The 26,877-nt window shown below is 42.6% G+C and overlaps 1 protein-coding gene and 1 long non-coding RNA gene across 2 annotated transcripts; one reads left to right on the top strand and one right to left on the bottom strand.

Annotated features, from left to right (window-relative positions):
- Positions 1 to 6,591: 6,591 nt before the first annotated feature.
- Positions 6,592 to 22,965, top strand: LOC118372204 (ethanolamine kinase 1-like). The gene is made up of 8 exons (XM_035757999.2): positions 6,592 to 6,868; positions 11,554 to 11,813; positions 12,509 to 12,649; positions 13,489 to 13,631; positions 17,286 to 17,369; positions 17,693 to 17,853; positions 19,082 to 19,155; positions 19,844 to 22,965. Exons 1-8 carry the CDS (start codon positions 6,722 to 6,724, stop codon positions 19,914 to 19,916), a joined length of 1,083 nt encoding a protein of 360 aa, XP_035613892.1. The 5' UTR covers positions 6,592 to 6,721; the 3' UTR covers positions 19,917 to 22,965.
- A 39-nt stretch (positions 22,966 to 23,004) lies between these two features.
- LOC118372203 (uncharacterized) lies at positions 23,005 to 25,468 on the bottom strand. The gene is made up of 3 exons (XR_004823172.2): positions 25,378 to 25,468; positions 24,853 to 24,958; positions 23,005 to 24,571 (listed from the first exon to the last, which is right to left on the bottom strand). It is a non-coding gene; the product is annotated as an uncharacterized LOC118372203 (long non-coding RNA).
- Between the last annotated feature and the right edge of the window lie 1,409 nt (positions 25,469 to 26,877).

Below are 26,877 nucleotides of genomic sequence, written 5' to 3'. Positions count from 1 at the left end.
AAACAGTATCATACTCACTCATTCATCTTACACAACAATTAGATGTAAACCTCATATCTGAGGATATTATATAAACAGCGTTATGGTAATGAGGCCACACCGTCTCCCATGAGCTTCCCCAAGTTGTAACAAACGGACCAGTTCGTAGCTGGATTCTTCACCGATCTTTTATACTTTCTCCGGAACATGAAATTTGTTCGGACCTCAAGTTCTGTGAGGTGGAAGAAATCCCTTTGTTCTCTATGAAAATTCACTCTGTCTCTTATACTCTGTGGCCATGAGGCAGGTCTTCTCCTCAGGAATTTACGACCTCTCTCTGACCACAGCAGCCTAGTTGAAGGAGGCAGGGAGAGGGGGGTGGGGCTTGCTGTACCCAAAGAGGGCAATGTTGTGACAGGGTAGAGATAGAAAATTCTAGCCCCCTGGGTGCTGCCATAGAGTTTCATTAGAAGTGCCCATCCAAGATGGCTCAAGGTCATTGGTCACAGATAAAATGACATCAAATCATGTTATATGTACAGTAGCTTTGATTGGACTGATCATGTCAACATCATACTTTCAAAATCTTAGCTAGCAGTCATCATCATGAATCAAGTCGACATTCTACTGGCAAATCCTTTTTAATCCTTGACATATGAAGAGAAAAAAAGAAGAAAAAATATAAATAAAACTTATCGGTGCTCATCAACCATTGCACATAAACATTACACAACAAGTTGGAAATCGCAAATTCAACAATGCGTGGTTTGGAAGGTATCAGTAACAGTGGCTAACTGCAAGTATTGCAAATAAATCACTAGCCTGCTATTCAGTGGATTGGCTGTGTGGTTCCAAATCTGGGATTAAGGTGCTCTTTTCCAAGTTTAAAATTATAAACATTTAACAAAGGCCATGCTGTGAATGAAGCATGAGTTGTGCGGCGCTCAAAACGACTGTTAACTAATAACTGCGAAAACTTGACATCAGTGAGTTCAAGGCAACTGGGAAGTCGTGAATAAACAAGCAACACTGAAGCATGCATGAGAGCACCAGCTGTTCTGGATGACTGTGTGATAATGCTCTCGGTAGCAGATATGAGCATGAGCTTTAAACAGATCAACATTCACAAATCCGAGGGGCCAGACGGATTACCAGGATGTGTACTCAAAGCACGCACGTACCAATTGCCAAGTGTCTTCACTGACATTTTCAACTTCTCCTTAACCGAGTCTATAATACCTCCATGATTCAAGGACTCCTGCCTTTTTCTGGGTCCAAACTTTAATCATGCAGTTTTTGATGAAATCCCTCTCCGTAAAGGTGATCTCTCTGCCAAAATAAAACTGGTTGACAAGCCTGGCCACTTTTTTGAACAGCTGACCACCATAGTCCCTGTGCCCAAGGAAGCGAAGATAACCTGCCTAAATGATTACCGCCCGTAGTTCTCATATCAGTAGCCATGAAGTGCTTTGAAAGGTTGGTCATGCACACATCAACAGCATCCTCCTGGATACTCTAGACCCACACCAATTCGCATACCACCCCAACAGATCCACAGATGACGCAGATCTCAATCGCACTCCACAATGCCCTTTCCCACCTGGACAAAAGCAACACCTATGTGAAAATGCTGTTCATTAACTACAGCTCAGCGTTCATTAACTACAACGATGAGACAGCCTATAGGGAGGAGGTCAGAGACCTGGCAGTGTGCTTCCAGGACAACAACCTCTCCCTCAAAGTGAGCAAGACAAAGGAGCTGATAGTGGACTACAGGAAAAGGCGGGCCGAACAGGCCCCCATTAACATCGACAAGGCTGTAGTGGAGCGGGTGGAGAGCTTCAAGTTCCTTGGTGTCCAAATCACCAACGAACTATCATGGTCCAAACACACCAAAACAGTCGGGAAGGGGGCACGACAACACCTAGATCCCCTCAAGAGACTGAAAAGATTTGGCATGGGTCCCCAGATCCTCAAAAGGTTCTACAGCTGCACCATCGAGAGCATCCTGACCGGTTGTAACTGCTCGACATCTGACCGTAAGGCTCTACAGAGGGTAGTGGGTATGGCCCAGTACATCACTGGGGCCAAGCTTCCTGCCATCCAGGACCTACATACTAGGAGGTGTCAGAGGAAAGCCCAAAAATTGTCAAAGACTCCAGTCACCCAAGTCATAGATTGCTTTCTCTGCTACTGCACGTTAAACGGTACCAGAGCGCCAAGTATAGGACCAAAAGGCTCCTTAACAGCTTCTACCCCGAAGCCATAAGACTGCAGAACATTTAGCCAAATGGATTATTTACATTGACCACCCCCCATCCATTTGTTTTTTTACACTGCTGATACTTGCTGTTTATTATCTACGCATAGTAACTTCACCCCTACCTACATGTACAAATTACCTCGACTAACCTGTATCCCCGCACATTGACTCGGTGCCGGTACCCCCTGTATACAGCCTTGTTATTGTTATTTTGTTGTGATACTTTTTATTATTTTTGACTTTAGTTTATTTGCTAAACATTTTCTTAACTCTTTCTTGAACTGCACTGTTGTTTAAGGGCTTGTAAGTAAGCATTTCACAGTAAGGTTTACGCATGTTGTATTCGGCGCATGTGACACATACAGTTTGATTTGATTTGAAAATACTTTTGAATGGTCATTCAACTCGGAATTGTAAATCCGGCTTCTTTCTAGACCTACGATCTGAAGATCAATGACGTCATCTTGATTCGACCTTGTTTTTTTCTGAGTTCCCAGTTGTTTTGAAAGCACCATAAATCCAGAGAATGCCAGACTTTATTGTTCACCTTCCTGTTCAAGTGAGCCCAGCACAACAAGTTGAGTCCAAAAATGTATTGTATGCTGCTGCATAAATGATGTAATATGCCAATGAAATATGTATACTGTAAGCTAAGAAAGTAATATGTATGTAATATAATATGTATGTTGTGTAGTAAGATGTTAGTAGCTCATGTGCATCACCCTAATAATTTGGTCTATTTACCCCTCTTCACTTCGCCTACTGTTCTGATTTGGTGGTGCACATGTAGCCTATAACCTGTTTTAGAGAAATGTAATCATTGAATATTGTAAGAGCTTTCATTGTCTGCTTATATGCCCCCTTTAGTTATCATACGGTTCTGACTTGGTGTACAGGGAAAACACTGTAAGAATGGCCCATGTTCTGAATTCTCTCACTGTATATTTCAATATTGACTACGTCATTCCAAGCTCGCTCATTAATGTCTTAATCGAAATGACGGATTGCCTCTAATCCATTTGTCGTCCCCTTATGCCAAAGTTTGTACATCTCAATTGTCATTAGAAACCACATTTGTTTAAGCAAGTCAGCCATGTTTATGTAAATGAGGCTGGTGAAACTGTTTAGCTGCCAGACAAGGCTCCACTGATAGCCAGGTGTAGCAGTGGTAAGATGTTGTGACAGCTTTATCTTTAATTTTTTTATTTTTTTTATTTTACCTTTATTTAACCAGGCAAGTCAGTTAAGAACATATTCTTATTTTCAATGACGGCCTGGGAACAGTGGGTTAACTGCCTGTTCAGGGGCAGAACGACAGATTTGTACCTTGTCAGCTCGGGGGTTTGAACTCACAACCTTCCGGTTACTAGTCCAACGCTCTAACCACTAGGTTACGCTGCCGCCCGTTTGTGGGCACCGTTTGTCAATTAATTAATTGTTTAGTGTTGTGTTGCGTTGAGGCTTTGCTGGCATGCATCCCACATTTTTTTTTTTTTGCCCCACCATGATTTACATGCTAAAATCGCCACTGTCTCCAAAGTCAGTGGGCGGTGGGCATAGAGATCCTCCTAAATTACTAGAGGGGCTATATGCTATGTCATAATCCTTTAAAATTCCAGAATGGAGTGAAAATGGCAGCCATTTTGGTCTGAGAGAAATCCAAACCAGTCTAAAAAGAATGAATGGCAGTAGAGGCATTAGGTGATACATTTCCTGCTTTTACTTATGCAGGAAAATAAAAGGCATGTAATATATCAGAAATTGTGTATTAAAAACATTGTCACCCCAAAATATTGTTGCATAATTATAAATACAGTGATGAAGCTTTAATACACATGTTCTGCATAAATAGCCTCTAAAATGTAAGTAAACAGAACACACATTTCTAAAATGGTGTTTTCTTGAGAAGCTGTGAGTGTTATTATATGATACAATATCAGTAGGCATTTCATCAACTGATTTATCTCAGTTGGTAGAGCATGGCGCTTGCAGCGTTCGATTCCCATGGGAGACAATTATGAAAAGCAGTATTAAAATGTGTACACTCACTACTGTAAGTCGCTCTGGATAAGAGCGTCTGCTAAATGGCTAAAATGTCAATGTAATCTCAGACAGTGAATGGCTGTGGATTGACTGCATTATTTAAACGGAATGCTGGCATATTGGCAGTTAATTAGCAGCTTCTCCTTCACCCAAATCTGATGTTCTGAAAGAGCTAAAGAATCTGGATCCCTACAAATCAGCTGGGCTATACAATCTGGACCCACTCTTTCTAAAATGATCCACCGAAATTGTTGCAACCCCTATTACTAGCCTATTCAACCTCTCTTTCGTATCGTCTGAGATTCAAAAAGATTTGATAGCTGCCGCAGACATCCCCCTCTTGAAAGGGGGAGATACTCTAGACCCAAACTGTTATAGACCTATATCCATCCTGCCCTGCCTTACTAAAATCTTTGAAAGTCAAGTTAACAAACAGACCATTTAGAATCCCACCGTACATTCTCCACTATGCGATCTGGTTTCAGAGCTAGTCATGGGTGCACCTCAGCCACGCTCAAGGTCCTAAACGATATCATAACCGCCATCAATAAAAGACAGTACTGTACAGCCGTCTTCATCGACCTGGCCAAGGCTTTCGACTCTGTCAATCACCACACTCTTATTGGCAGACTCAACAGCCTTGGCTTCTCAAATGACTGCCTCGCCTGGTTCACCTACTACATCTCAGATAGAGTTCAGTGTGTCAAATCGGAGGACCTGTTGTCCGGACCTCTGGCAGTCTCTATGGGGGTGCCACAAGGTTCAATTCTTGGGCTGACTATTTTCTCTGTATACATCAATGATGTTGCTCTAGCTGCTGGTTATTCTCTGATCCACCTCTACGCAGGCGACACAATTCTGTATACATCTGGCCCTTCATTGGAGACTGTGCTCCAAACGATCTTCAATGCCATACAACACTCCTTCCGAGGCCTCCAACTGCTTTTAAATGCAAGTAAAACTAAGTGAAATGCTCTTCAACCGATCGCTGCCCACACCCTCCCGCCCGCGTAGCATCACTACTCTGCACAGTTCTGACTTAGAATATGTGGACAACTACAAATACCTAGGTGTCTGGCTAGACTGTAAACTCTCCTTCCAGTCTCACATTAAGTATCTCCAATCCAAAATTAAATCTAGAATCGGCTTCCGATCTCGCAAAAACAAAGCCTCCTTCACTCATGCTGCCAAACATACCCTCGCAAAACTGACTATCCTACCAATCCTCGACTTCGGTGATGTCATTTACAAAATAGCCTCCAACATGCTACTCAGCTAATTGGATGCAGTCTATCACAGTGCCATCAGTTTTGTCACTAAAGCCCCATATACACCGACCACTGCAACCTGTACGCTCTCGTTGGCTGGCCCTCACTACATATTCGTGACCAAACCCACTGGCTCCAGGTCATCTATAAGTCTATGCTAGGTAATGCCCCACCTTATCTCAGCTCACTGGTCACCATAGCAACACCCACCCATAGCATGCCCTCCAGCAGGTATGTTTCACTGGTCATCCCAAAAGCCAATACTTCATTTGGCTGCCTTTCCTCCCAGTTCTCTGGTGCCAATGACTGGAACGAATTGCAAAAAACACTGGAGCTGGAGTCTTATATCTCCCTCTCTAACTTTAAGCATCAGCTGTCAGAGCAGCTTACCGATCACTGTACCTGTACACAGCCAATCTGTAAATAGCACACCCAACTACCTCACCCCCATATTATTACTTACCCTCTTGCTCTTTTGCACCCCAGTATCTCTACTTGCACATCATCATCTGCACATCCATCACTCCAGTGTTAATGCTAAATTGTAATTATTTATTCACTATGGCCTATTTATTGCCTACCTCCCTACTCTTCTACATTTGCACACACTGTACATACATTTTTTCTATTGTGTTATTGACTGTGCGTTTGATTATGTGTAACTCTGTGTTGTTTGCTTTTGTCGCAGTGCTTTGCTTTATCTTGGTCAGGTTCCAGTTGTAAATGAGAACTTGTTCTCAACTGGCCTAACTGGTTGAATAAAGGTGAAAAAAAAAATAATACAAAATATTGAATTATGCCTCTAAAACTGGCTGGCATTCCTCTAACAAACATACAGTGCAGATAAGGTTCAAATTCATTGTTTTACACAATAAAATAAAGGTAAAATAAAAATATTATCACAGCAGTGGTGAACCATGGTTGACTAACTCCCTTACCAAAATGGCTGCCCTTTTAGACTATCATAAGGTTGATGGCGATTGGTGAGTCACGAATTTCCCAGCATGCACTGAAAAACAGTTATTTTTATGGGTTGGATTTTCTGAGAGGCGTTGCCGCACTATAAGCGAGTAGACTTTTAACCTCCGCAGCCAAGCAATTGTTCATACAAACGCATTTGCAGCCGCCTACAGTGAACTTCTTGTCAATTTAACCGGAACCTTTCATTATGGCCAACTACATTCATGTACCCGACGAGGCGCCCGCTGTACCCAAAATAGATGTCACGTTAGACGAGAACGATTACAGATCTGGTGCATTGAGACTGATCAAGGAACTGAGACCGTTCTGGAAACCATCCGAGGTCAAAATGAAGGTATTACATTTGTAACATTCGACGTATTAATTAATAATATTTTTCTACAATGACCGTAAGAGTAGTCAGTCGTCATCTGTCGCATACTGCTTACCAGGCAGCTATTACATAATTCTGAAACTGGAGTGTTGCGCCTTTTTAAATAGAAGCTGCGTCAACTTGCTAGCTAGCAACAGTGTAGCATTCAAGCCAGCCGATTGACGGATGAAAAGAGGCAGTGGAATTCATAGGCCTCTTTGCTTGACGTAGTTTAGCAAGATCAGTAAGTAACTCACTATGCGTCCTGTATCACATCAAGAGATTGCAACAAAGCATCTATCAAATTCAAGGCTATTGTAGGCGTCATCAGGCACAAAACACAATTGGCCAGGTTTAGTAGTTGACAAATAGCTAGCTATATGCATTTGATCTGGTGCCAATCTTCGTATGTCTTTGTAATATTAAGTGGCAGTTCAAGACAACTTCAAGGAATCTATGATCATGAGTAGTGGGACTGGTTGCCAAGTAACGTTAACTCAACTCCAACAAGGAGCTGAGCGCAGACAAGATCTCAAACCCTTCAGCCACATTACATTCGCCCACATTTGGCGCCCGTGTAAACTACAATTCCGACGCTGTGTTTTAACGTTTAAAAACGTCAACCATCGGTTTCGAAACATTGTGATGTACCCATTTTCTTTGTCAGCGAGATATAAACGTTAAAATAAAAACGATTGCTACTTGATGTAGCAGTTTTGCACAAGTCCATTCAATGCTTGCCTCCAGGTGACGAACTACACTTCTTCTCCTGTTAGCTTACACACTGGTATTCGGTGCACGCTAGATGACTAATTAGCACAGGTGGCTACATGGAGATATGACCGTGTGGGTACACTAACCCTATAAAGGTGTCGTAATTTATCTATATTCAGTACTTGCTGATATGAAAGATACGTTCCTCATCTTTCCAAAACAGTACCGCAGTGAACTGCATGTTATTGTTTAGAGTAAGAGTTGGGGCTCTATGCAGAAATCGCTCTGCCATTGCCTGTTTGTTGACAAAACAAGCACGTAGTCATTGAACCATCTTGAACCGCTTTGAAATATATTGGTGTACAAAGGGGAAAAAACGGAAGCATAGAAATAGCGTATACAGAACATATCTACCGCTTCTTAGACTTGCTTTCAATAATACTGATAGATCTATAACGCACATTCTGTGTAGGTCGCCCAAAAAGTTGCATATTGCAGCAAAACTTCACCTATCAATATCTATGAATGAGGTAAGTTTTATTTTTTATTAACCTCTGACTCTTTTGATACTTTGATGCATCGATACTTCAAAAATGAACATTTTTAAACCCTGTAGCAACTGATAATGTAATAACTGCCAATAATGTAATGGGCTCCTAATAATTGTATACTTTTACATTTATAATGTAATGTTGATCATTTAATAAATGTGCTTAACACAAAGTAATAGTTTTGGCTCATTATGCATTGATTATTACATTATAAAGTGGGCAAATGTTTTTATCAATAGTGTACAGACTTAAACCAATAACGTAATGACAACCTAAAATCACTCTCTTAAAGCTGCAATATGTCACTTTTTGGGCAACCTGACTAAATTCACATAGAAATGTGAGTTCTTTGGATCTGTTATTCACATTGAAAGTGCATTTGTTTCCCAGGCTTCCTGATAAGTTTTGTTTGATTATTTTACTTTCAGTTTTGTACACCAGCTTCAAACAGCTGAAAATACCAAATACATGTTGGTAATGGAAAATATATTTCACAGCGGTTTAGATGGTACAATGACTCGACACTATACGTGCTTGTTTTGTCACATTAAGTGAATTATTAGATTTTTAGCAACTAGGAAAGGGTGGAGCGATTAAAGGAAAATGTCAATTTTTCCACTTCATATTCATCATCTCAAACACCACCCCATCACCAATTATGAGTAGGCATTGTCTACTAATTGGTTGACCTCATTGGGAACACATCTTCCTATATAACTATTTTTTTACTACAAAATGTAGAAATGCACAATTTTCACATGGTGCATTCGGAAAGTATTCAGACCCCTTCCCCTTTTCCACTTTGTTACGTTACAGCCGTATTCCAAAATGTATAAAATATTTTTTACACACAATAACCCACAATGACAAAGCGAAAACAGGTTTTTAGAAATTTGTGCTAATTTATCATTTAAAATAAATACCTGATTTACATAAGTATTCAACCCTTTGCTATGAGACTCAAAATTGAGCTCCGGTACATCCTGTTTCCATTGATCTTTCTTGAGATGTTTCTCCAACTTGATTGGAGTCCACCTGTGGGAAATTCAATTGATTGGACATGATTTGGAAAAGCACACGCCTGTCTATATAACATTCACACAGTTGACAGTGCATGTCGGAGCAAAAACCAATCCATGTGGTTAAAGGAATTGTCCGTAGAGCTCCGAGACCGGATTGTGTCGAGGGACAGCTCTGGGGGAGGGTACCAAAACATTTCCACAGCATTGAAGGTCCCAAGAACACAGTGGCCTCCATCATTCTGAAATGGGAGAAGTTTGGAACCACCAAGACTCTTCCTAGAGCTGGCCGCCGGCCAAACTGAGCAATCGGGGGAGAAGGGCCTAGGTCAGGGAGGTGACCAAGAACCCGATGGTCACTCGGACAGAGCTGCAGAGTTCCATCTCCACAGAGATGGTTCTTCCAAGGATGGTTGTCCTTCTGGGACCGGACAACCATCTCTGCAGCACTCCACCAATCAGGCCTTTATGGTAGAGTGGCCAGACGGAAGCCACTCCTCAGTAAAAGGCACATGACAGCCCGCTAAAGGACTCTCAGACCATGAGAAACAAGATTATCTGGTCTGATGAAACCAAAATTGAACTCTTTGGCCTGAATGCCAAGTGTCTCGTCTGGAAGAAACCTGCCAGCGTCCCTACAGCGAAATATGCTGGTGGCAGCATCATGCTGTGGGGATGTTTTTCAGCAGCAGGGACTGGGAGACAAGTCAGAATAGCCTGATCGTTAATCGAGGGAAAGATGAATAGAGTAAAGTGCAGAGATCTTTGATGGAAACCTGTTCCAGAGTGCTCAGGACCTCAGTTTGGTGAGAAGGTTCACCTTCTAACAGGACAACGACCCTAAGCACACAGCCAAGACAACGCAGGAGTGGCTTCGGGACAAGTCTCTGAATGTCCATAATTAAGTGGCCCAGCCAGAGGCCGGACTTGAACCAGATCGAACATCTCCGGAGAGACCTGAAAATAACTGTGAAGCAACACTCCCCATCCAACCTGACAGAGCTTGAGAGGATCTGCAGAGAAGAATGGGAGAAACTCCCCAAATACAGGTGTGTCAAGCTTGTAACGTCATACCCAAGAAGACTCGAGGATATCATCGCTACCAAAGGTGCTTCAACAAGGTACTGAGTAAAGGGTCTGAATACGTATGTACATGTGAGATAAAAAATTCAAAAATTATAATATATTTGCAAAAAATGTTGTAAACATGTTTTTGCTTTGTTATTAATGGGGTGTTGTGTGTAGATTGATGAGAGGAAAAAACTACTTAATCCAATCTGAGTTTCTCCTGGGCTCTGTGATTTAAAGTTGGACTTGTCTAAATGTTAAACACACTTTTGAGAAAGGAGACAACCTAGTTGGTTAATTTGCATTGGGACATAGTTTTCCATTAACTGGTCTTATCACCCACTAGTCATGTGGTTTGTTCTTGGCAAATTTTTACTAACTCGCCACACAGGTTTACACCACCTAGCTTATGTAAACAAGTAGAAGTCTGTCATGCATGCTGATCGTTAAACGGGCAGTATCGTCAGACTAGTGACCATACAAGAGCGTCTCGATTGGGGCAATTTCAGTTTCCACATCCTAAATAAAAACAACTGGGTGATCGTCTTGATGAACACAGAATGGGGGTGTGGTTTCTCTATGTAAACACAGCTCTAGGGGGAGTGTTGTGGGCAGGGTAGACATACACACATACACGCACACAATCACCCTGCCTCTTTTCATTCACAAAGCAAGGACTCAGCACATGCCAGCCTTGGCTTCCTCCTGCAAAATAAAATTCCGGACATGCCTCTACGCTCATGGTCAATCCCTGATGGTGTATACGATCAGGGGTGGAATGCCTGCCTGCCCCCCCCGAAATGTTCCAGTGTTCATTGGGGATGAAAACAACCATTGGGTTTAAACCCCTCCCAGACAATTCCTCTTTTCCGTCAATGCATTCTGGGGTCCTTTTTGTTTTTCCATCGGATCCGAAATCAATTGACAACCTATAAAAGGAACCATAGAATTCAGTCCCAGGATGAAAACGATACTGCAGTAGGTGGTAGGATACTGTGTGTGAATGGTAGAGGGCCGTGCTTGCAGGCATATTCGTATTTTAGAAATGTCCTCGTCCGTAGTATTAATCGAAACATGATAAAGCTGTAGCCTACCTGACAGGAAGTCTACCGTACCTGTAGTATAGGGTACCTATAGTAAATCAGCTATTTAATAGGGGTCTATAGCCATCCCTGTTATGAAATCCTGCACGACTTGACATAAGCCTATGAATAACTGAGTCAATTGTCCTAAATATATGTATTTTGTCCTGAGGCATTGGATGCGATGATGCCCGATTGCAATAATTTGTCTTCCAATCATCTTTTTCTCTCAGTTCTTCACAGATGGAATCACCAATAAGTTGCTGGGCTGCTACGTGGGCGGGGTCATGCAGGATGTGGTCCTGGTGCGTATCTATGGCAACAAGACAGAGCTGTTTGTGGACCGGGAGAACGAGGTGAAGAGTTTCCGGACGCTCCACGCACACCGCTGCGCCCCTCGTCTCTACTGTACCTTCAACAACGGCCTCTGCTATGAGTTCCTGCAGGGCCAGGCGCTGGAACCCGAACACATCCGCAGCCTGCCCAGGTCCAGGTACAGCGACAGCCCACCGCACTGAGTACAACCCCCCCCCCCCCTTAGGTTTGGATAGAAAAACTAAGTTATCCTACCAGGCCCTAATCGTAGAAGAACTACTCCCACATAAAACAGGCAGTGCTCTACGTACACCACACCTTTTGAATTCATGTTCAGGTGAAACCACAGTACACCTGCACTTTACAGCTTCCATAATCTTCGGCATTGTCATGTAAGGTGTGGTGCTTCTGTGAACCTAATATATGGGTGAGTCCGCATGGTAAGGTAATGTGACTTGTTCCCTTGAGGAACATTACTAACAGTGGAAACATGGGCCATAGATAGATAGCTACAGGTCAGGAGTGTGATTGAAAGCTCATCCTGGGTCTGGTTACGGAACCATTCTTTAGCTAAAGCCCAACCGCTCCAGGGCTATGCATTCAGTTCACAAGTTTCCAATATCGGGTACACCGAAGTACATAGACAAATATAGCCTCACCCGTAGGTGTGAACTCATCTTAAGCTAAGTGAGTTGGCAGTCTTGGGTTTCTCCTATGACCTGACTTTCATTATATTCTGGGATTCTTAACAAATATGGCCTCTAGTGTATAAGCTCGTACTGAAGTAAGAGTTTTACGGTCTTGGCCTCAAGAATTGGTCCCTCTTCTCAAAACCCCCTATCGCCGACTCACATGGCTTCCACCACCCTACAGGCTCATCGCGAGGCAGCTGGCTAAGTACCATGCCATCCATGCTCACAACGGATGGGTGCCCCAGTCAGACCTGTGGCTGACAATGGGCAAGTACTTCGCCCTGGTGCCCAAGTTCTTCCAAGACCCAGAGATGAACATGAGGTGAGTGGTGTAGATAAGGAAATGAACTGGGTCCCAATATCCAGACCTGCATGGTACGGGGGTATGAAGGTATTCATTCCATGCACACTGAATAGTATGCTAGTTGAGCTATTGGGACATAGAGGTCTAGATAGGAGGACTGCTTATCTTTGTCGGGACACCTGAAATCTGGAGGTTTCTCATCAATACCTTTTAAGGGTATAAAACTGTTATTATTGATGCTTGAATATTTTGCCTCCACCTATTTCCTACTTTATGACTCATTAACGTGGCCAGGAGTTTTTCTAGGTAAGGTCTGTTTACATAGTGATGAGGAAACTCCCTGGGGCTCTGGCATGCCTGAGCGATTGCACAGTGAGTGTCTTCCATTCCTCACATTGCTTCACCAGGTGTGTTTACCTGAAGAGTACGAGCCCCTCTGTCACTCAAACCACACCCACTATTCAGGAACAATATGTACCGTTGCCTAGTTAAATAAAAAATACTGTACGGTTTTAGTTTGGGATGTTGACCGTTTTAATAAAGTCATGTGGATTGGAGATTATGCACTATTCTTTGAGTTTCAAGCCTTTTACAAGACTCCTCCATGCAGTCATAGTTTATTGAGCTGAGATTACGTGTTGATGAGTTTACTCTTGACTGATGTCAGTTTTCTAGCCGATTCCAACCCTCTTTTATTGGTTCGATATGGAACAATAATACGGTACCTCTGATATTGCGCAACACCTCTACTTCTTTCCCTGTGTACTTTGGTAATCTCTCCTTCTCCCCCCCTCCCCGTCTCTCTGCCTCTGTTGCTCTCTTTCCTTTCTACCTCCACCCCCTCCCTCCATCCCCAGGTTAAACAGTGAGGTGCCTAGTCGAAGGCGACTGAGGGAAGAGATGGTGTGGATGCAGCAGAGTCTGTCTGTGCTGGGCTCTCCTGTAGTCCTCTGCCACAATGACCTGCTGTGTAAGAACATAATCTATAATCAGCAAGGAGGTGAGTTTCACCCTGCATGCCCAAACATACTGCACTGCACCTAGCTACTATTGCACTGTCCACCACTACCCAGTCACAGGTAGGCCTGATTTCATATACTGCACCAGAGTTTGGGGTCAATTCCATTTTTAAATTCAGTCGATTCAGGAAGTCGACTGAAATTCCAATTCTGATTTTCCACATTGAAGACAAATGAGGAGAAATTGAATTTTAGTTTAGTTCTGGAGTTAAAAATGGATTTGAGGCACTGCACTCCTGCTCTGCACGGTATTCTCCCAGTCACAAGCCACAAACCACAGGAAGGACTGACCATAGTGTTCAGTAGGTAAACATTTTGAGAGAACATTCTGAAACAGAGGAGGTATTAAGTATCCAAACTTGTTAAATTGCCTTATTTTGGTTTGTTTCAAAGTGTTTTCTCCTGTTTTGCTCAACTGAACAGGGCCCTGGCTTTAGTGCATCTTGTGTAGCCAACTACCATCCCAGAGCCGACAGGCTTTGCCCATCATGATCATGCTAGCTAAGGGTGGGAAGGGAGGGAGCTCCATAGCCCTTTTACATTTTTATCAATACATGTTTTTATTTGTGGTTCTTTGGGAATGCTGTTTTGTTTGTGTTGTGAATGCCTTCAGTACTAACGGCCGCCCGTGTACAAAGAGGATGCAAGTAGAAATGGTCTCAGACCAGACTGTACCCGCTAGGTGGCCAATGGTTGCAGAGGGAGTGGCGGGGTGCTTTCACCGGAGGGTGGTGGAGGAGAGCATTCTTACCTGAGGCTAAGGTGGGGGAGAGGGATTCAGCTGGTTTTTACCTGAGAAAACATGGGAATGGGGGAGAGCGCTGTCTACCCCTTCGCTGGTCTGTTCGGTGAGGGGGCGGGATGATCTCACAGCTCGTGTCCAGCTTTTCTCTCCTAAGAGTGACAGGCGGGAGCGGCTGGCCAGCCAGAGGGAGGGTTGACGGACCCAGTTCAGAACACACCACTGTTCTACGCCTCAGCTCAGAGCAGCAGTAGGGCCTATCTCACTCATTTCACTCAGACAGTGACTGACCGCTCTGTGTTAGCTAGCTCAGTGCACCATTTGCTCTTAGTACTTTCACTCTGTGACTGACAGCCCTTGCAGTGCTAGCTCTTTACCATACTGTTATCCAACCCAGTGCTAGACCACAGCTGGCTTACTTGGTGACAGGGTAGCTCTTTACCATACTGTTATCCAACCCAGTGCTAGACCACAGCTGGCTTACTTGGTGACAGGGTAGCTCTTTACCATACTGTTATCCAACCCAGTGCTAGACCACAGCTGGCTTACTTGGTGACAGGGTAGCTCTTTACCATACTGTTATCCAACCCAGTGCTAGACCACAGCTGGCTTACTTGGTGACAGGGTAGCTCTTTACCATACTGTTATCCAACCCAGTGCTAGACCACAGCTGGCTTACTTGGTGACAGGGTAGCTCTTTACCATACTGTTATCCAACCCAGTGCTAGACCACAGCTGGCTTACTTGGTGACAGGGTAGCTCTTTTCTGTTTTATGAGAGGGAGGAGAGGGAAACCTCAAGCTTTGGCAATAACAAAAAAAAATTGCTGATAACATAACTAACTACAGTTAAAGTGTAGGCAGAGCACACACAGCTTTTTCAACCACAGTCTCTCAGCGAGTATTTTAGTACGCTCTCTCTGTGAGAGCAGAGGGAAGCCTCTTCCTTCCAACAATAACAAAGCAATTTACCCTCTGAAACTGACTAAATTGAAAGATTAGGGAAACTTTAAACTGATTTAAGATGTTTACGAGAGTCGTTTCAGTTCACCCAATAAGAGAGCAGGGTTGTTTGTCTCATTAATCTGAAAAAGTGTCCTCCCCTCTTTTTTTTTTCTTCCCCCCAAGGCCTCATCGCTCTGTTTATCTTTCTGCTCTCAGTCAAGTCAGGTGATGAAGGGAGAGAAGTAGTCAAATTCTGCCCCAAGACTCACACCCGTGCTGCTTAGTTTACAACAGGAAGCCACTCAATTATCTCATTTACATAAGAGCAGGGAGGTGTCGTGCCATTAGGTCCCATGTGGACCAATCAGAGTGTAACTTTGAAGGGGCCTGTTCCGAAAAGGGGGAAGTGTGAGAGACCAAAGGAGAGGAGAGAAGTGGCAGTTTCTGCAGTTTGTGTGACCGTGGTTGTGTGTGTGAATGCGAGAGAGTGTGTCTGTGTCTGTGTGTGTGTGATGGATGTGAGTTTGCCCAAACCTTTTCGTCTGCTGTACAGGGCTACTAGCCACTGACTGGAGGTGTTCTGTTGTGTCCTGCTAGGACCGCCCGGCGTCCGGTAACCATCTCACGTGTCTTTCCTAAGTCAACCTCAGAAACACACACCAAAACACTCATACACACACTGTATGTGGAACTGTACTGTGACAAACACATTTGTAATTTAGGGTGCTTCAACAAGCACTCTTGAATATGACCTGCATAGTAAATTAAATGATTATATGATAAAGACCCAAAAGCATTTGACTGGGTATGTTTGTTGTCAGGGAGAGAGCTAAAACAGCTCTTTCAAGTTAGATTTTGGGGGTAAGGCTTTGCATGTTGACATCACCTCATGCAGTACTGTTTCTTTCGCTAGAGGGCAGTGTTGCGTCTCTTTACCTCCCAACACCACATTCCTTCTGCATGGTGTGTCTTTTTCCATCTTTCCACCACAATCACTTCCTCAACGCATGACCTTTTACCAAACCAATTCCACTGCAAGTTCCACAACGGCATATGAACCAATCTAGCCCAATATAAACTTGTCGTGGAAAGTAATATAGATTTCTAAACTTTTTTAAAATGACGCATTTCGACTCCTTTTCATATTCCTCTGTGTATTTATTTCTCACATCTCACTAACCAAACAACAAAAACGAAACATGTAAAAATGATACATTATTCCTCTGTGTATAATGGCATCTGTGAGCTAATTTGTTTGCGAAGCCAATCAGGAGATTTCCTGGAAAAAGTTGATAACTGTCTGTCTTCTGAATTGGATAATCCAATCCATTTTTCAATCACATTACTGGTTGCTGTAGCCGACGTTGGAATTGTGATCACCCCCACTCTTTTATATAATGGCAGAAAAAATGGAAGTGAAACCGAGAAGGAGAACATAAAATCATAAAATCAATCTCTTTTTGATTTCTATTTTGAAAATATCAGTTAAACTTTTTCCAGAGCACATTGAAATTCAAACTGGGTGGCAGCTGGTCCAGCTGTTTTATTTTTTTTTTTTTAGCTAACTCCTCTGACTGTTATATAACATGACAACCACTGTCATGACCACGCCAGTCAGAGGAATCAGCTAAAGCACATTTACCTGTTTTGGACCAGGCGAACTGCATGTCTGCATCAATTAGGCCTATATGTCTGTCTGCCCACTTTCTATGTGTCTGCATTTTTATCAACTTCCTTGTCTTTGTTATTTTCACTTCCCTTCAAAATGCAAACTCTTACTCCTCAACCCCAGAGGCCTACGGTATTTCCAGTAGGCTGTCAGTGAGGCATCAGAACCACTTAGAATAGAGAGAGGGATGATAATGGGTTAATAATGCACAGCTTTATCATTAATAATGTGACAGGTCTCTGTCCTGTACTAAACAAACCTTCCTCTCTGCTCCTTTCAGAAAATGTCAAGTTCATTGACTACGAATACGCTGGGTACAATTACCAAGCCTATGACATTGGGAACCACTTCAATGAATTTGCAGGTGAGTGTGTGTGTTTTGGGTCACGTTGCCAAGTGCGAATGCTCATTGGTCATGTTACTAAGTGCTGCGTGTACAGTATCTGTTGTGGTCCACTGTAGCTCAGTTGCTAAAGCATGGCACTTGCAATGCTAGGATAGTGGGTTCAATTCCAAGGGCCACTTGTAAAATGTGCACTCATGACTGCTTTGGATAAAACCATCTGCTAAATTACTATTATTATATTATGTGTGTATGTATTAAGTGTGTTAAGCTTGTTTGGTCATTGTACTAAGCATTTGTGTGTTTGACCTTTTACTTAGCGCGTGTGTGTGTGTCCTGTGTAGGTCTGAATGAGGTGGACTACAGCCACTACCCAGAGCGGAGTTTGCAGCTGCAGTGGCTGCGCTCCTACTTGGAGGCCTATAAGGAACACAAAGGTCAAGGGTCAGAGGTCACTGAGACAGAGGTGGAGGTGCTCTACGTACAGGTCAACCGCTTCTCCCTGGTGAGTTCACTTCTCCTTTTTTTTTTTGTGTAGTTGATTTGTGGTTTCCACCCAAGACTAATAAGTTGGCGAACCTTCGTACATTTGTCACATTTTTATTTGAGTTTTGTTTACAAGATGAAGTATTAGACTGATGTTTTGTGAGACTTTGACACCGGGAAATCAGCCAGTAACATTCCTAGGTAAAGTTGAAAGGCTCTTTTTGAAGCTTTTCAACAAGGAAATCTTCAATGCCAGTCATCTCCATCTGTTTGATGTTCTCAGTTCACTGCTCTGCCCTTCAACTTCCCTCCTTCTTCATCCCCGCCGCTCTTCTCCGCTCACTTCTTTCAGAGAAACGACACAATGTACCCAACACAAATCAATTGCACAAGGATGTGTGTGTTCGGGCCAATCGCTCAAGGTTAATTGGTTGGGCCTTTTAATCAATGGTTAGGGCAGTGTAGTCTATTGTGTTGAACTGTCTCCTCTGGTACCTAGCAGAGATGGTTGTTTCCCTGAACACATAGACACATCTAGAAGGTATGTCCCCTGGGAAATGAAAGGCAGATGAGAACTTTGAAAGAAACACGTAGTAGACCTGCACATGAGAGACAAATGAAGCATGATAAATGGCTTTTGTAAGTATTTCTAATTGACTGACTGTTTGCTGTGCAACGGAAGTGCAGCACTGCTAACTTACCAGTGTACTTTACACGACAGCTTAGCTGAAGAAAGTTCCAAAGAACGTTTGAATAGCAATAGATCAAAGGAGGGACCATACGAGGATCGACTTTTTTCTACAATGTCACATCGAGAGAAGTGACCTTGCAAACGTGTGTAAAACCAATGAGAAGAGTTAAGCCTTGTTCTGGACAATGGAGTCCCTGGGGGTATTATCCATACGTTAGCTATACATGGGGGGGTAGGGCCGCAAATCCATAGGCTAAACAAACACCAAAAGAAGCTTGCTGTTCCGGTTTTGAAGTAGAGAGACTCAATAGCATGCTCCTTAGAGACCCCCCTGAGGCCCTACCTCCTCCTTTGGTAACTACACGTGTGTTTACTGTAGATAGAAGTGGTAGCCTTGGTTTCCGCGGTAGACAACGCCTTTGTTGGTTGTCACTATGGGCTTTGTCATGTTTGCTGTGACCATGGTGTTAAAGATTTCCATTCTGGTCAGGACTATGAACACTGACCCACATTCAATAACATGACTATCCCCCATTCTTTTCCCCCCTCCCTCCAGGCATCTCATTTCTTCTGGGGCCTATGGGCTCTGATTCAGGCCGAGTTCTCCACCATTGATTTTGACTTCCTGGGGTAAGTGGCTTCAGAAATGTACGTTTTGATCCAGAGACGAGTCGAGAGCTTGGCACTGTAAGGTTCTGTCTGCAAAAAATATGCTTTTGAGATAATTGGCTGTGTAGTTCCGAACCCTCGTTGGTTTGAAACGGTGTCAGCAATTGTTCTGTTGTATTCATTTCAACTTGCATTGGGGTATTTAGAGTACTATATAGGTAGAGAACATTGACCAGAACAAGGCTTTGTCAGTAACAAAATGTTGTCTGACATGCAGATGGAATGTTATAGTCTCAAGCTCTCAAAGACATGACATTACAGCCCAAGGAGATATAACATATTCATAGTTTCTGTGATAATGTTATGTTGAGTACTTTGTTTCACTCTGAATGACCTTCTGATGTTATGCCCTTACGCAGCATGTTTTCTTATGATATTTTAAATGTTTAATTTCACTTTTATTTAAATAGGCCATGGTGGCTAAGTAATTACAATATAGCAATTAAACACTGAAATGGTAGATGTGCCGAAGATTAATGTACAAGTAGAGATATATATACTGGGGTGCGAAGGAGCAAGATAAATAAATAAATACAGCATAGGGAGGAGGTAGGTAGCTAGATGGGCTGTTTACAGGTGGGCTATGTATATTGTCACTGACTTGATACTGTGTTACTAACGTTGACGTACATTGGCTCGCTCATTTCAGATACGCAGTCCTTCGCTTCAGCCAGTATTTCAAGATGAAGCCAGAGGTTGGAGCGCTGAACTTTCCAGAATAAAAGTCCTCCTCCCTATCTGGTCCTCATGTCCACCGTAGAGTGCCCTCTAGGGGGTGTCGGGAAAGAAGACCCGGAGAGAGCCTAGTCCACACTTCCTGTGGATTTAATTTGGCACTCACTAGAGACTCATAGAACCCGATGGGAACTTGTAGAACTATATTAGAACTCCTAGAACCCGATGGGAGCTTATAGAACTATATGATAACTCATAGAACCCTTTGAGAACTCATAGCTGTTAGTAACCATGACTCACCATCCATTGACACTCCACAGGGCCAATTCCATAGCATCACTGCTACAGACAGATCCCTACCTAGCTCGCTATAGAAGCCTAGAACCATGCACTTCTTCATAAAGACTAAAGTCTTTAAGACCCAGCCCTCCAAAATGTCAAAATATGCAAGGGGACAAAAGAGCACTATCGTGGCCTTTTTTTGTTGTTTAAGATCAACCAAATGAAAACGGCGTCACGTAAAATATGGTGAATTCAGTGTGACATTCCAGTAGCATCTCTCACCCCAGTCTGTGCCCGTCCACAGGGGTAACTCACAAGAGGGGAGATCTGGACCAACTCTGTAACTTGTCTCCTGTGTTGTGCTGCTGACTGACTGGGAATGTTAGGGTGTGTGGGCTCACTCCGAGCCATTCCTATTGAATATATACATCTCTTGTCTGGGCTCGCTGGTCCACTGATTATTTAGTCATCGGTATAGCTGTTGGTTTAATGGTAGGTTATGTAGTACGTTACCAATATGTGTTGGTGCACTTGGTATAGTCACCAATATATATATTTGTCGGTTAAATGGTTAGACTCACTTACGTACTGTCTCCTAGGTAACAAACAGGAGTGCATCCATCTTGTTTACATTCTGTTCCCCTGACTGAAACGACGTCCACTTCCTTACCGTAACTAGGCTGTAGTTTGATTCATGGGAAATGTGTCATGATGACGGCCAGGAATATTTCCTGACCATTTCCTGGTGAAACTCTGACCAGGAGAAACTCGGGGCCTTCTGGTCTGGAAACCCTCCAAGCCCAAGTCATGACTGTTATGTTCACTGTATTATAAGTAATTTAGATTCACTTTCTGTTTTAGTCCAGTTAGTCCAGGAGTATAGGCTTAAGCTGGTATACCCATCCACATCACTCCGGCCAACTGAAGTTTCTTCTCCACAATGAGTCTGGATTTGCCTCCCTCCCTGATGATTTCTAGAATGTGAACACATTCTGAGCGTTCTGATTGGTCCCAGAGTCGGGCCTACATGGATGACATTATCAACTTCGATACTCTGGTTAGATTCTGTTAGACCAACCAATCGCTGTTGAATTTGTTTTGTACAATGCCCCTCGTTTTGAAGTCACACAAACAACTTCTAGGAGGGCAGTTTCAGACCATGTATGTAGGTATCGATAGAGCAGCGGAATTAAATTCAGGGTGAGTCGTCTGAGAGGGTTTAGTGCAACTCTCTGTGAGACAACTGAGAAGACCTATGATTGGAGGACCAATGGCTTTGGTAGGGAGTGTCTTTGAAAGATGCATCTTTAACTGAAAGATTCTAACAGTATAGTAGTTCACGTCTTCATCTGTTTATAATGTATGTGCTGCTTGGCCCTAGAAGTTCTTTACGACAAAAAGTTCCATCTAATAGTTAAAAACCAACCTACACCAAAGTGCTGGTCTTTTTTGCTTGTACATAATTGCACATTGTATTTTTCCATTTAGAAATAATACTATTGATAATGTACAATATTTACTTTTTAAAGTGCAGTTTTATACCTATTTAAGTGATCATCTGTTTTCTGACTGGGAGGTCTTGGAGTATGTTAGGAGTGTGTTAAAACAGATTCAACGTTGGTCAGGTCTGTGCTGTCACTGCACAGACGCCGGGATGAAGAGACCTCTTGATAGGCTGCTGAAATAGCACCCTATTCCCTACAACGTGCACTACTTTTTGACATGGGGCGCTGGTCAACAGTGGTGCAGTGTATAGGGGGCTATTTCGAATGAAGACAAGACTGTATTTTCCATTCATACTCGGCACTTCCATGCCAACGGTATCAGTCTGCAGACCTGCAGCCGTGGTCCTATGGGGTTGCTAGCACCTGTGAGAACCGCATTTCAAGGCACCTTTTCAGGGAGCGGCTGCGAGTCTATAGACCGACGCCGCCCTATACTCTACGCTCCTGACCTGTGCAGCCCTCTCTACATGTTGAGTGAACCCCGTCGACTATAGCGAAGGAACCACCAACTGGGAAGTCAGCCAGGCGTTACGGTATATGCCGGTCTTAACTCTGTGTTCGCTTGTTGTTTTGAGCATGCCTTTTTATTTTGATGTGGCTTTGTTTTAATGATAATCAACATGTCTGTTTTCTGGGTTTATGTCTGCAGTGTCTGAGATGGTAGGTGTATGTTCCCTGGAGGACGGGTCAGAAATCGATTGTTCAGATCCTAACTTGAGAGATGTGCGTTTTTAAGTTACTCCGCTTTTGTGAAAGTTCTCTACTGACATCTGTGCATGGATTTATGAAAAGGTTTGTTTTTACACTTGACTCAAGTTAGGGTTGCGTTTGTGTGTTGTCCTTATCTGCAGACCTTGCCATGTTTTTAACCACACAGGGTGCACAAATAGTGCGGAAATATACTGTCAAATTGTACAGCTGTAGCTTACACACGTGCGCTATAATGTTACACTTCATAACGCAAGTTTCCCTGTTGAGTTTCATTCTGAAATGAACAAGACTACTAAAAAAAAAACAATTTCTAAAAAAACAATACTTTCAGCTTACTCAATACTGGTCTGCTTCTTTAAAGTTTGTATAAATGCTCCACTCTTATTTCTTCTCTGGCATTTGTAGCATATGTGTATATGTACATTTCAAATGTAATATCTCTGCTTGAACTGTCAAATGTGAATGACTGTACATAGTTTGTTTTTTTCTAAACATTGCTCTTAACATCAAGTAGTCTTTTGTTTAACTGTGAAATAATCTTAACTTTTGAATACTGTACACAAGTGCTGTGAAAGGAGATTAAAGTCTATTAGCCGGTCCTGTTTTTTTATATATATATATATGCACCTCTGGTAATATTTAGTCTGTTCGATTACTCCAAACTGGAAGTATTTGCCTGTTAATTACAGATCTACCACAAGGTTACCAGGAGATGGCGCCAAACATGAAATGAAAGGTCAAGCTTTGTTGCGTTTGTACAGGTAACTGCCAAAAATAAATACCCTCGAGTAAATGAGGGATATGAAGTGTGGCTCAGTTGGAAGAACATGGCTCTTGCTGCACTCGGGTGGTGGGTTATATATATATATATATATATCAGTATGAAAAATGAATGCGCTCACTACTGTAAGTTGCTCTGGATAAGAGTGTCTAACTGATAAGACAATGTTAAAATATAGTGTATATAGAAAACGGGTGTGGTTCCTGAGGTAAATGAGCAATCAACATGTTTAAGAATGCCCAGTTATTATTTTGGCTACCGTGGCTTGAAGAAGAGATCTCATTGACTTTAAAAGAGGGGTTGTGTGTCACCAGATCTCAGCCCAATTTAACACTTATGAGCGATTCTGGAGCGGCGCTTGGGACATTTTCCACCACTTTTTGTAGAATCTCTGCCAAGAAGCGTTGACGCTGTTCTGGCAACTCGTGGTGGCCCAACGCCCTATTGTTTCTTCTCTTTTGGCAGTTGCCTGTATCTAGTTGCTCTGTACAAGTGGTTGGTGCTCATTTTGAATTAACAATCCATTATGTGAGTTTGTGTACATGGTCCCTCGGTCCTTGACGCAAAAGCAATTGGGAAATATGCATCCTATTCCAGGGCTACTCGAACCCTACAGAAGGACAGCTAGGAGTTGTGTAGGAGGCTACACAACACAGCATTATGGAAATGCACACAATATTTTCAAACAATCATTTTGAGAGCAGCCAGGCAGATCATGGCTTCAGCTCGTCTTAGTGTGAGCAGCAGTTTCAGGGTGCGATAACTACAGCATTGCTCCAGCTCTTGTCTAATTTACACGTACATTGTCGATTCAATATCTGCTAGTCAACGTGTTCTCATTTCACACAAAAGGTCAACGTACAAGAACCACTTCCAACTGGAACAATCTTGGAGTGTGCAATGCCAGAAGTCATCCCAGTGCAATTAAACAGACAAACACTCAGGCCTACAGTACAATTGTGTAAATATGTCAAACATGTTATATATATATATACACACATACACAAAGGTGATTTAGTATAATAACACTGCAATGTAATGTACTGCAATACCATATACATGCACTGATATAAAAGACACCAGTTTGATGAGTCTGTATTGAAGTACTGAAAAAGTACACATGGGATAATCTAGTGACACTTCTGCTTTATTTCATACTATTTGCAAGTAGCTCTCCATGTCTCTACGTTGTAAGTGTATAGAAGACATCTCAAATAATGTCTTACAACTACACCTAGTATACATTAAGTGGGGTCATTTTAGCACATAGATGTACAATTAGTTGATTATATAGTACTATGAAGAACTTACATTTATTTAGCACAAGTAAAGTTGGTCCAAAATAACAAAACAAAAAACAAATTCTCCTTATGGCAGCCCTCAAGTCACATCGTGGTCCCGGGGAACATCCATGACACCCATCCTGAAAAGAATATGGTAAAACACCTCAATGTGAGGCTGTATAAGCAGATAAATGGTTTGGGACTGATAAGGTTCATTTACATGTCTCCTTCATATTGAAAAATGTGTTGTTCCCCAACCGTGGTCCCAGGAAACTAGTATAACCATCTCTGGAAAGCCAAGGGTGGGGTTGGTGTTGGTATCAGACTGGACATCCACTAGTGCAGCAATATAATCAAATTCATAGTATTTGTAGTGGTGTTGTAGGCAACCTATACGTCACGTATGAGTCACGAAATCTACCTTGTGGGTCCAGTTGATTTGGTTTCCCAGTTGAGGGCCCAAAATGTAAATACATGCCCAACTCAAAAAGCTGCCGAGGCACTAGATTTTAAAGTCCCAGGAACATCTGAGGCACAATATGACAACCTAAATAAGGCTGGTGAAGCATAACAAATAAATAAAAACATCCCTTAACATATTACATTGTATTATTATTAACTGTAACAGTTAGAGACTGTACTTTTATAAAAACAGGATTTCAAGCAATACATTATTACATTATATAAAACATTATTAAAATAGTTTTATGACCAGAAAAACATGGTTTATCTGTGGATGAATGACAATGGATTATTGCTACAGCCTGATTGATTTAATACTGATTGTTGCTAATCAGTATTACATCACTCAGGCTGTGGCAATAATGCATGCTTTAAATATGGCCTCCAATTAGCACATTGAGTTACAAACAATGTATACATTTGGGCTCCATTTACAATAGGGATATACTTGACATTGGCCAGAACACAGTCATACATTATTTACTTTCTATACAAGCATTTGTAGGACTCTGTTGAACTGGCTTGGTAGATGGAAAGAGGCCTAATGAATGCAGGTGAGCACCCTTTACTGGGAATGTCCCGCCTCTTTCCAGGTGGTCATTTTTGGGTTTTTGATTACGTTTGATGAAAGTGTGTGGCGGCCAATAAGGGGCGGGCTCCCCTCCACGGAAGGGGGATGTTAGAGTTTTCTATAGTACCTGTAAGACATTATTTGAGCTGTACTCTCTAAATAGACAATAAGAGCAGCATAGAAGAACTGACTTGAAGTAGACTATTGCCATGCATGGTTCTGATGGGACAACAGTAGATAGGTAATGTCTGTGGCACATGCTTATGATGCTTTATGAGCATTGTATGTGTCACGGTGAGGGCTGCTACATGCTACATGACTGAGCAGCAGCAGCAGCAGTGAATCAAAACAGACAGAACAGTAGAGAACAATGCCTGGAGCCTTTATAGGGGAGAAGAGAAGGGGGTCAGAGTGTTCATTCATCTTGATTATCTCTGCCAACCTAATTACAAGCCCAGGAAACAGTAATTAGCACAAGTCTCACCTCATTAATCAACGAAAGGCTTCACACTATTTATATCTGATTAATGGCTGCTTAAATATTGTCCCAAATGGCACCCTGTTCCCAGCCTAGTGCACTACTTTTGACCATAACCCATAGGTAGTGCACTACGAGGTGACCATAGTAGTGTTGCACAGAGAATAGGGTGCCATTTGGGACACAGGCCATGAAGTGATATTTATATTTCTGTTAATTGTACACAGCCTGCCTTGTTGCTCCGTGGTTCCAGTGCCTGTTATCAGGCACAGGAACCACATGTTTTCTATTGTTATGCTCATAGTAGTAGATGCTAACTGAGATCAGAGATGACTCAGATTAAAGGTTTGCTTTGTATAATTAGACCTTGAATTTGAGTTGAACACTTCACTTACAGCCATTTGCACTTTCCAGCTTCCTCAGTCTCGTGTACAACTCTTGACCCCAGGTCAAATCAAATCAAATTTGATTAGTCACATGCGCAGAACACAACAGGTGAAATGCTACCTTACAGTGAAATGCTTACTTATGAGCCCCTAACCAACAATGCAGTTTTTTAAAAACGGATAAGAATAAGAAAAAAAGTAATTAAAGAGCAGCAGTAAAATAACAATAGCGAGACTATATACAGGGGGATACCAGTTCATAGTCAATGTGTGGGGGCACCGGTAAGTTGAGGTAATATGTACATGTAGATAGAGTTATTAAAGTGACTATGCATAGATAATAACAACAGAGTAGCAGTGGTGTAAAGGGGGGGTGCAAATATTCTGGGTAGCCATTTGATTAGTTGTTCAGGAGTCTTATGGCTTGGGTGTAGAAGCTGTTTAGACGCCTCTTGGACCTAGACTTGGCGCTCCTGTACCACTTGCCGTGCGGTAGCAGGGAGAACAGTCTATGACTAGGGTGGCTGGAGTATTTGACAATCTGACACC

This window comes from Oncorhynchus keta, chromosome 13 (genome assembly GCF_023373465.1).
Source record: "Oncorhynchus keta strain PuntledgeMale-10-30-2019 chromosome 13, Oket_V2, whole genome shotgun sequence".
Taxonomy (NCBI): Eukaryota; Metazoa; Chordata; class Actinopteri; order Salmoniformes; family Salmonidae; genus Oncorhynchus; species Oncorhynchus keta.
The sequence above is the reverse complement of the archived record's forward strand: the minus strand, read 5'-3'. Positions and strand labels throughout refer to the sequence as shown.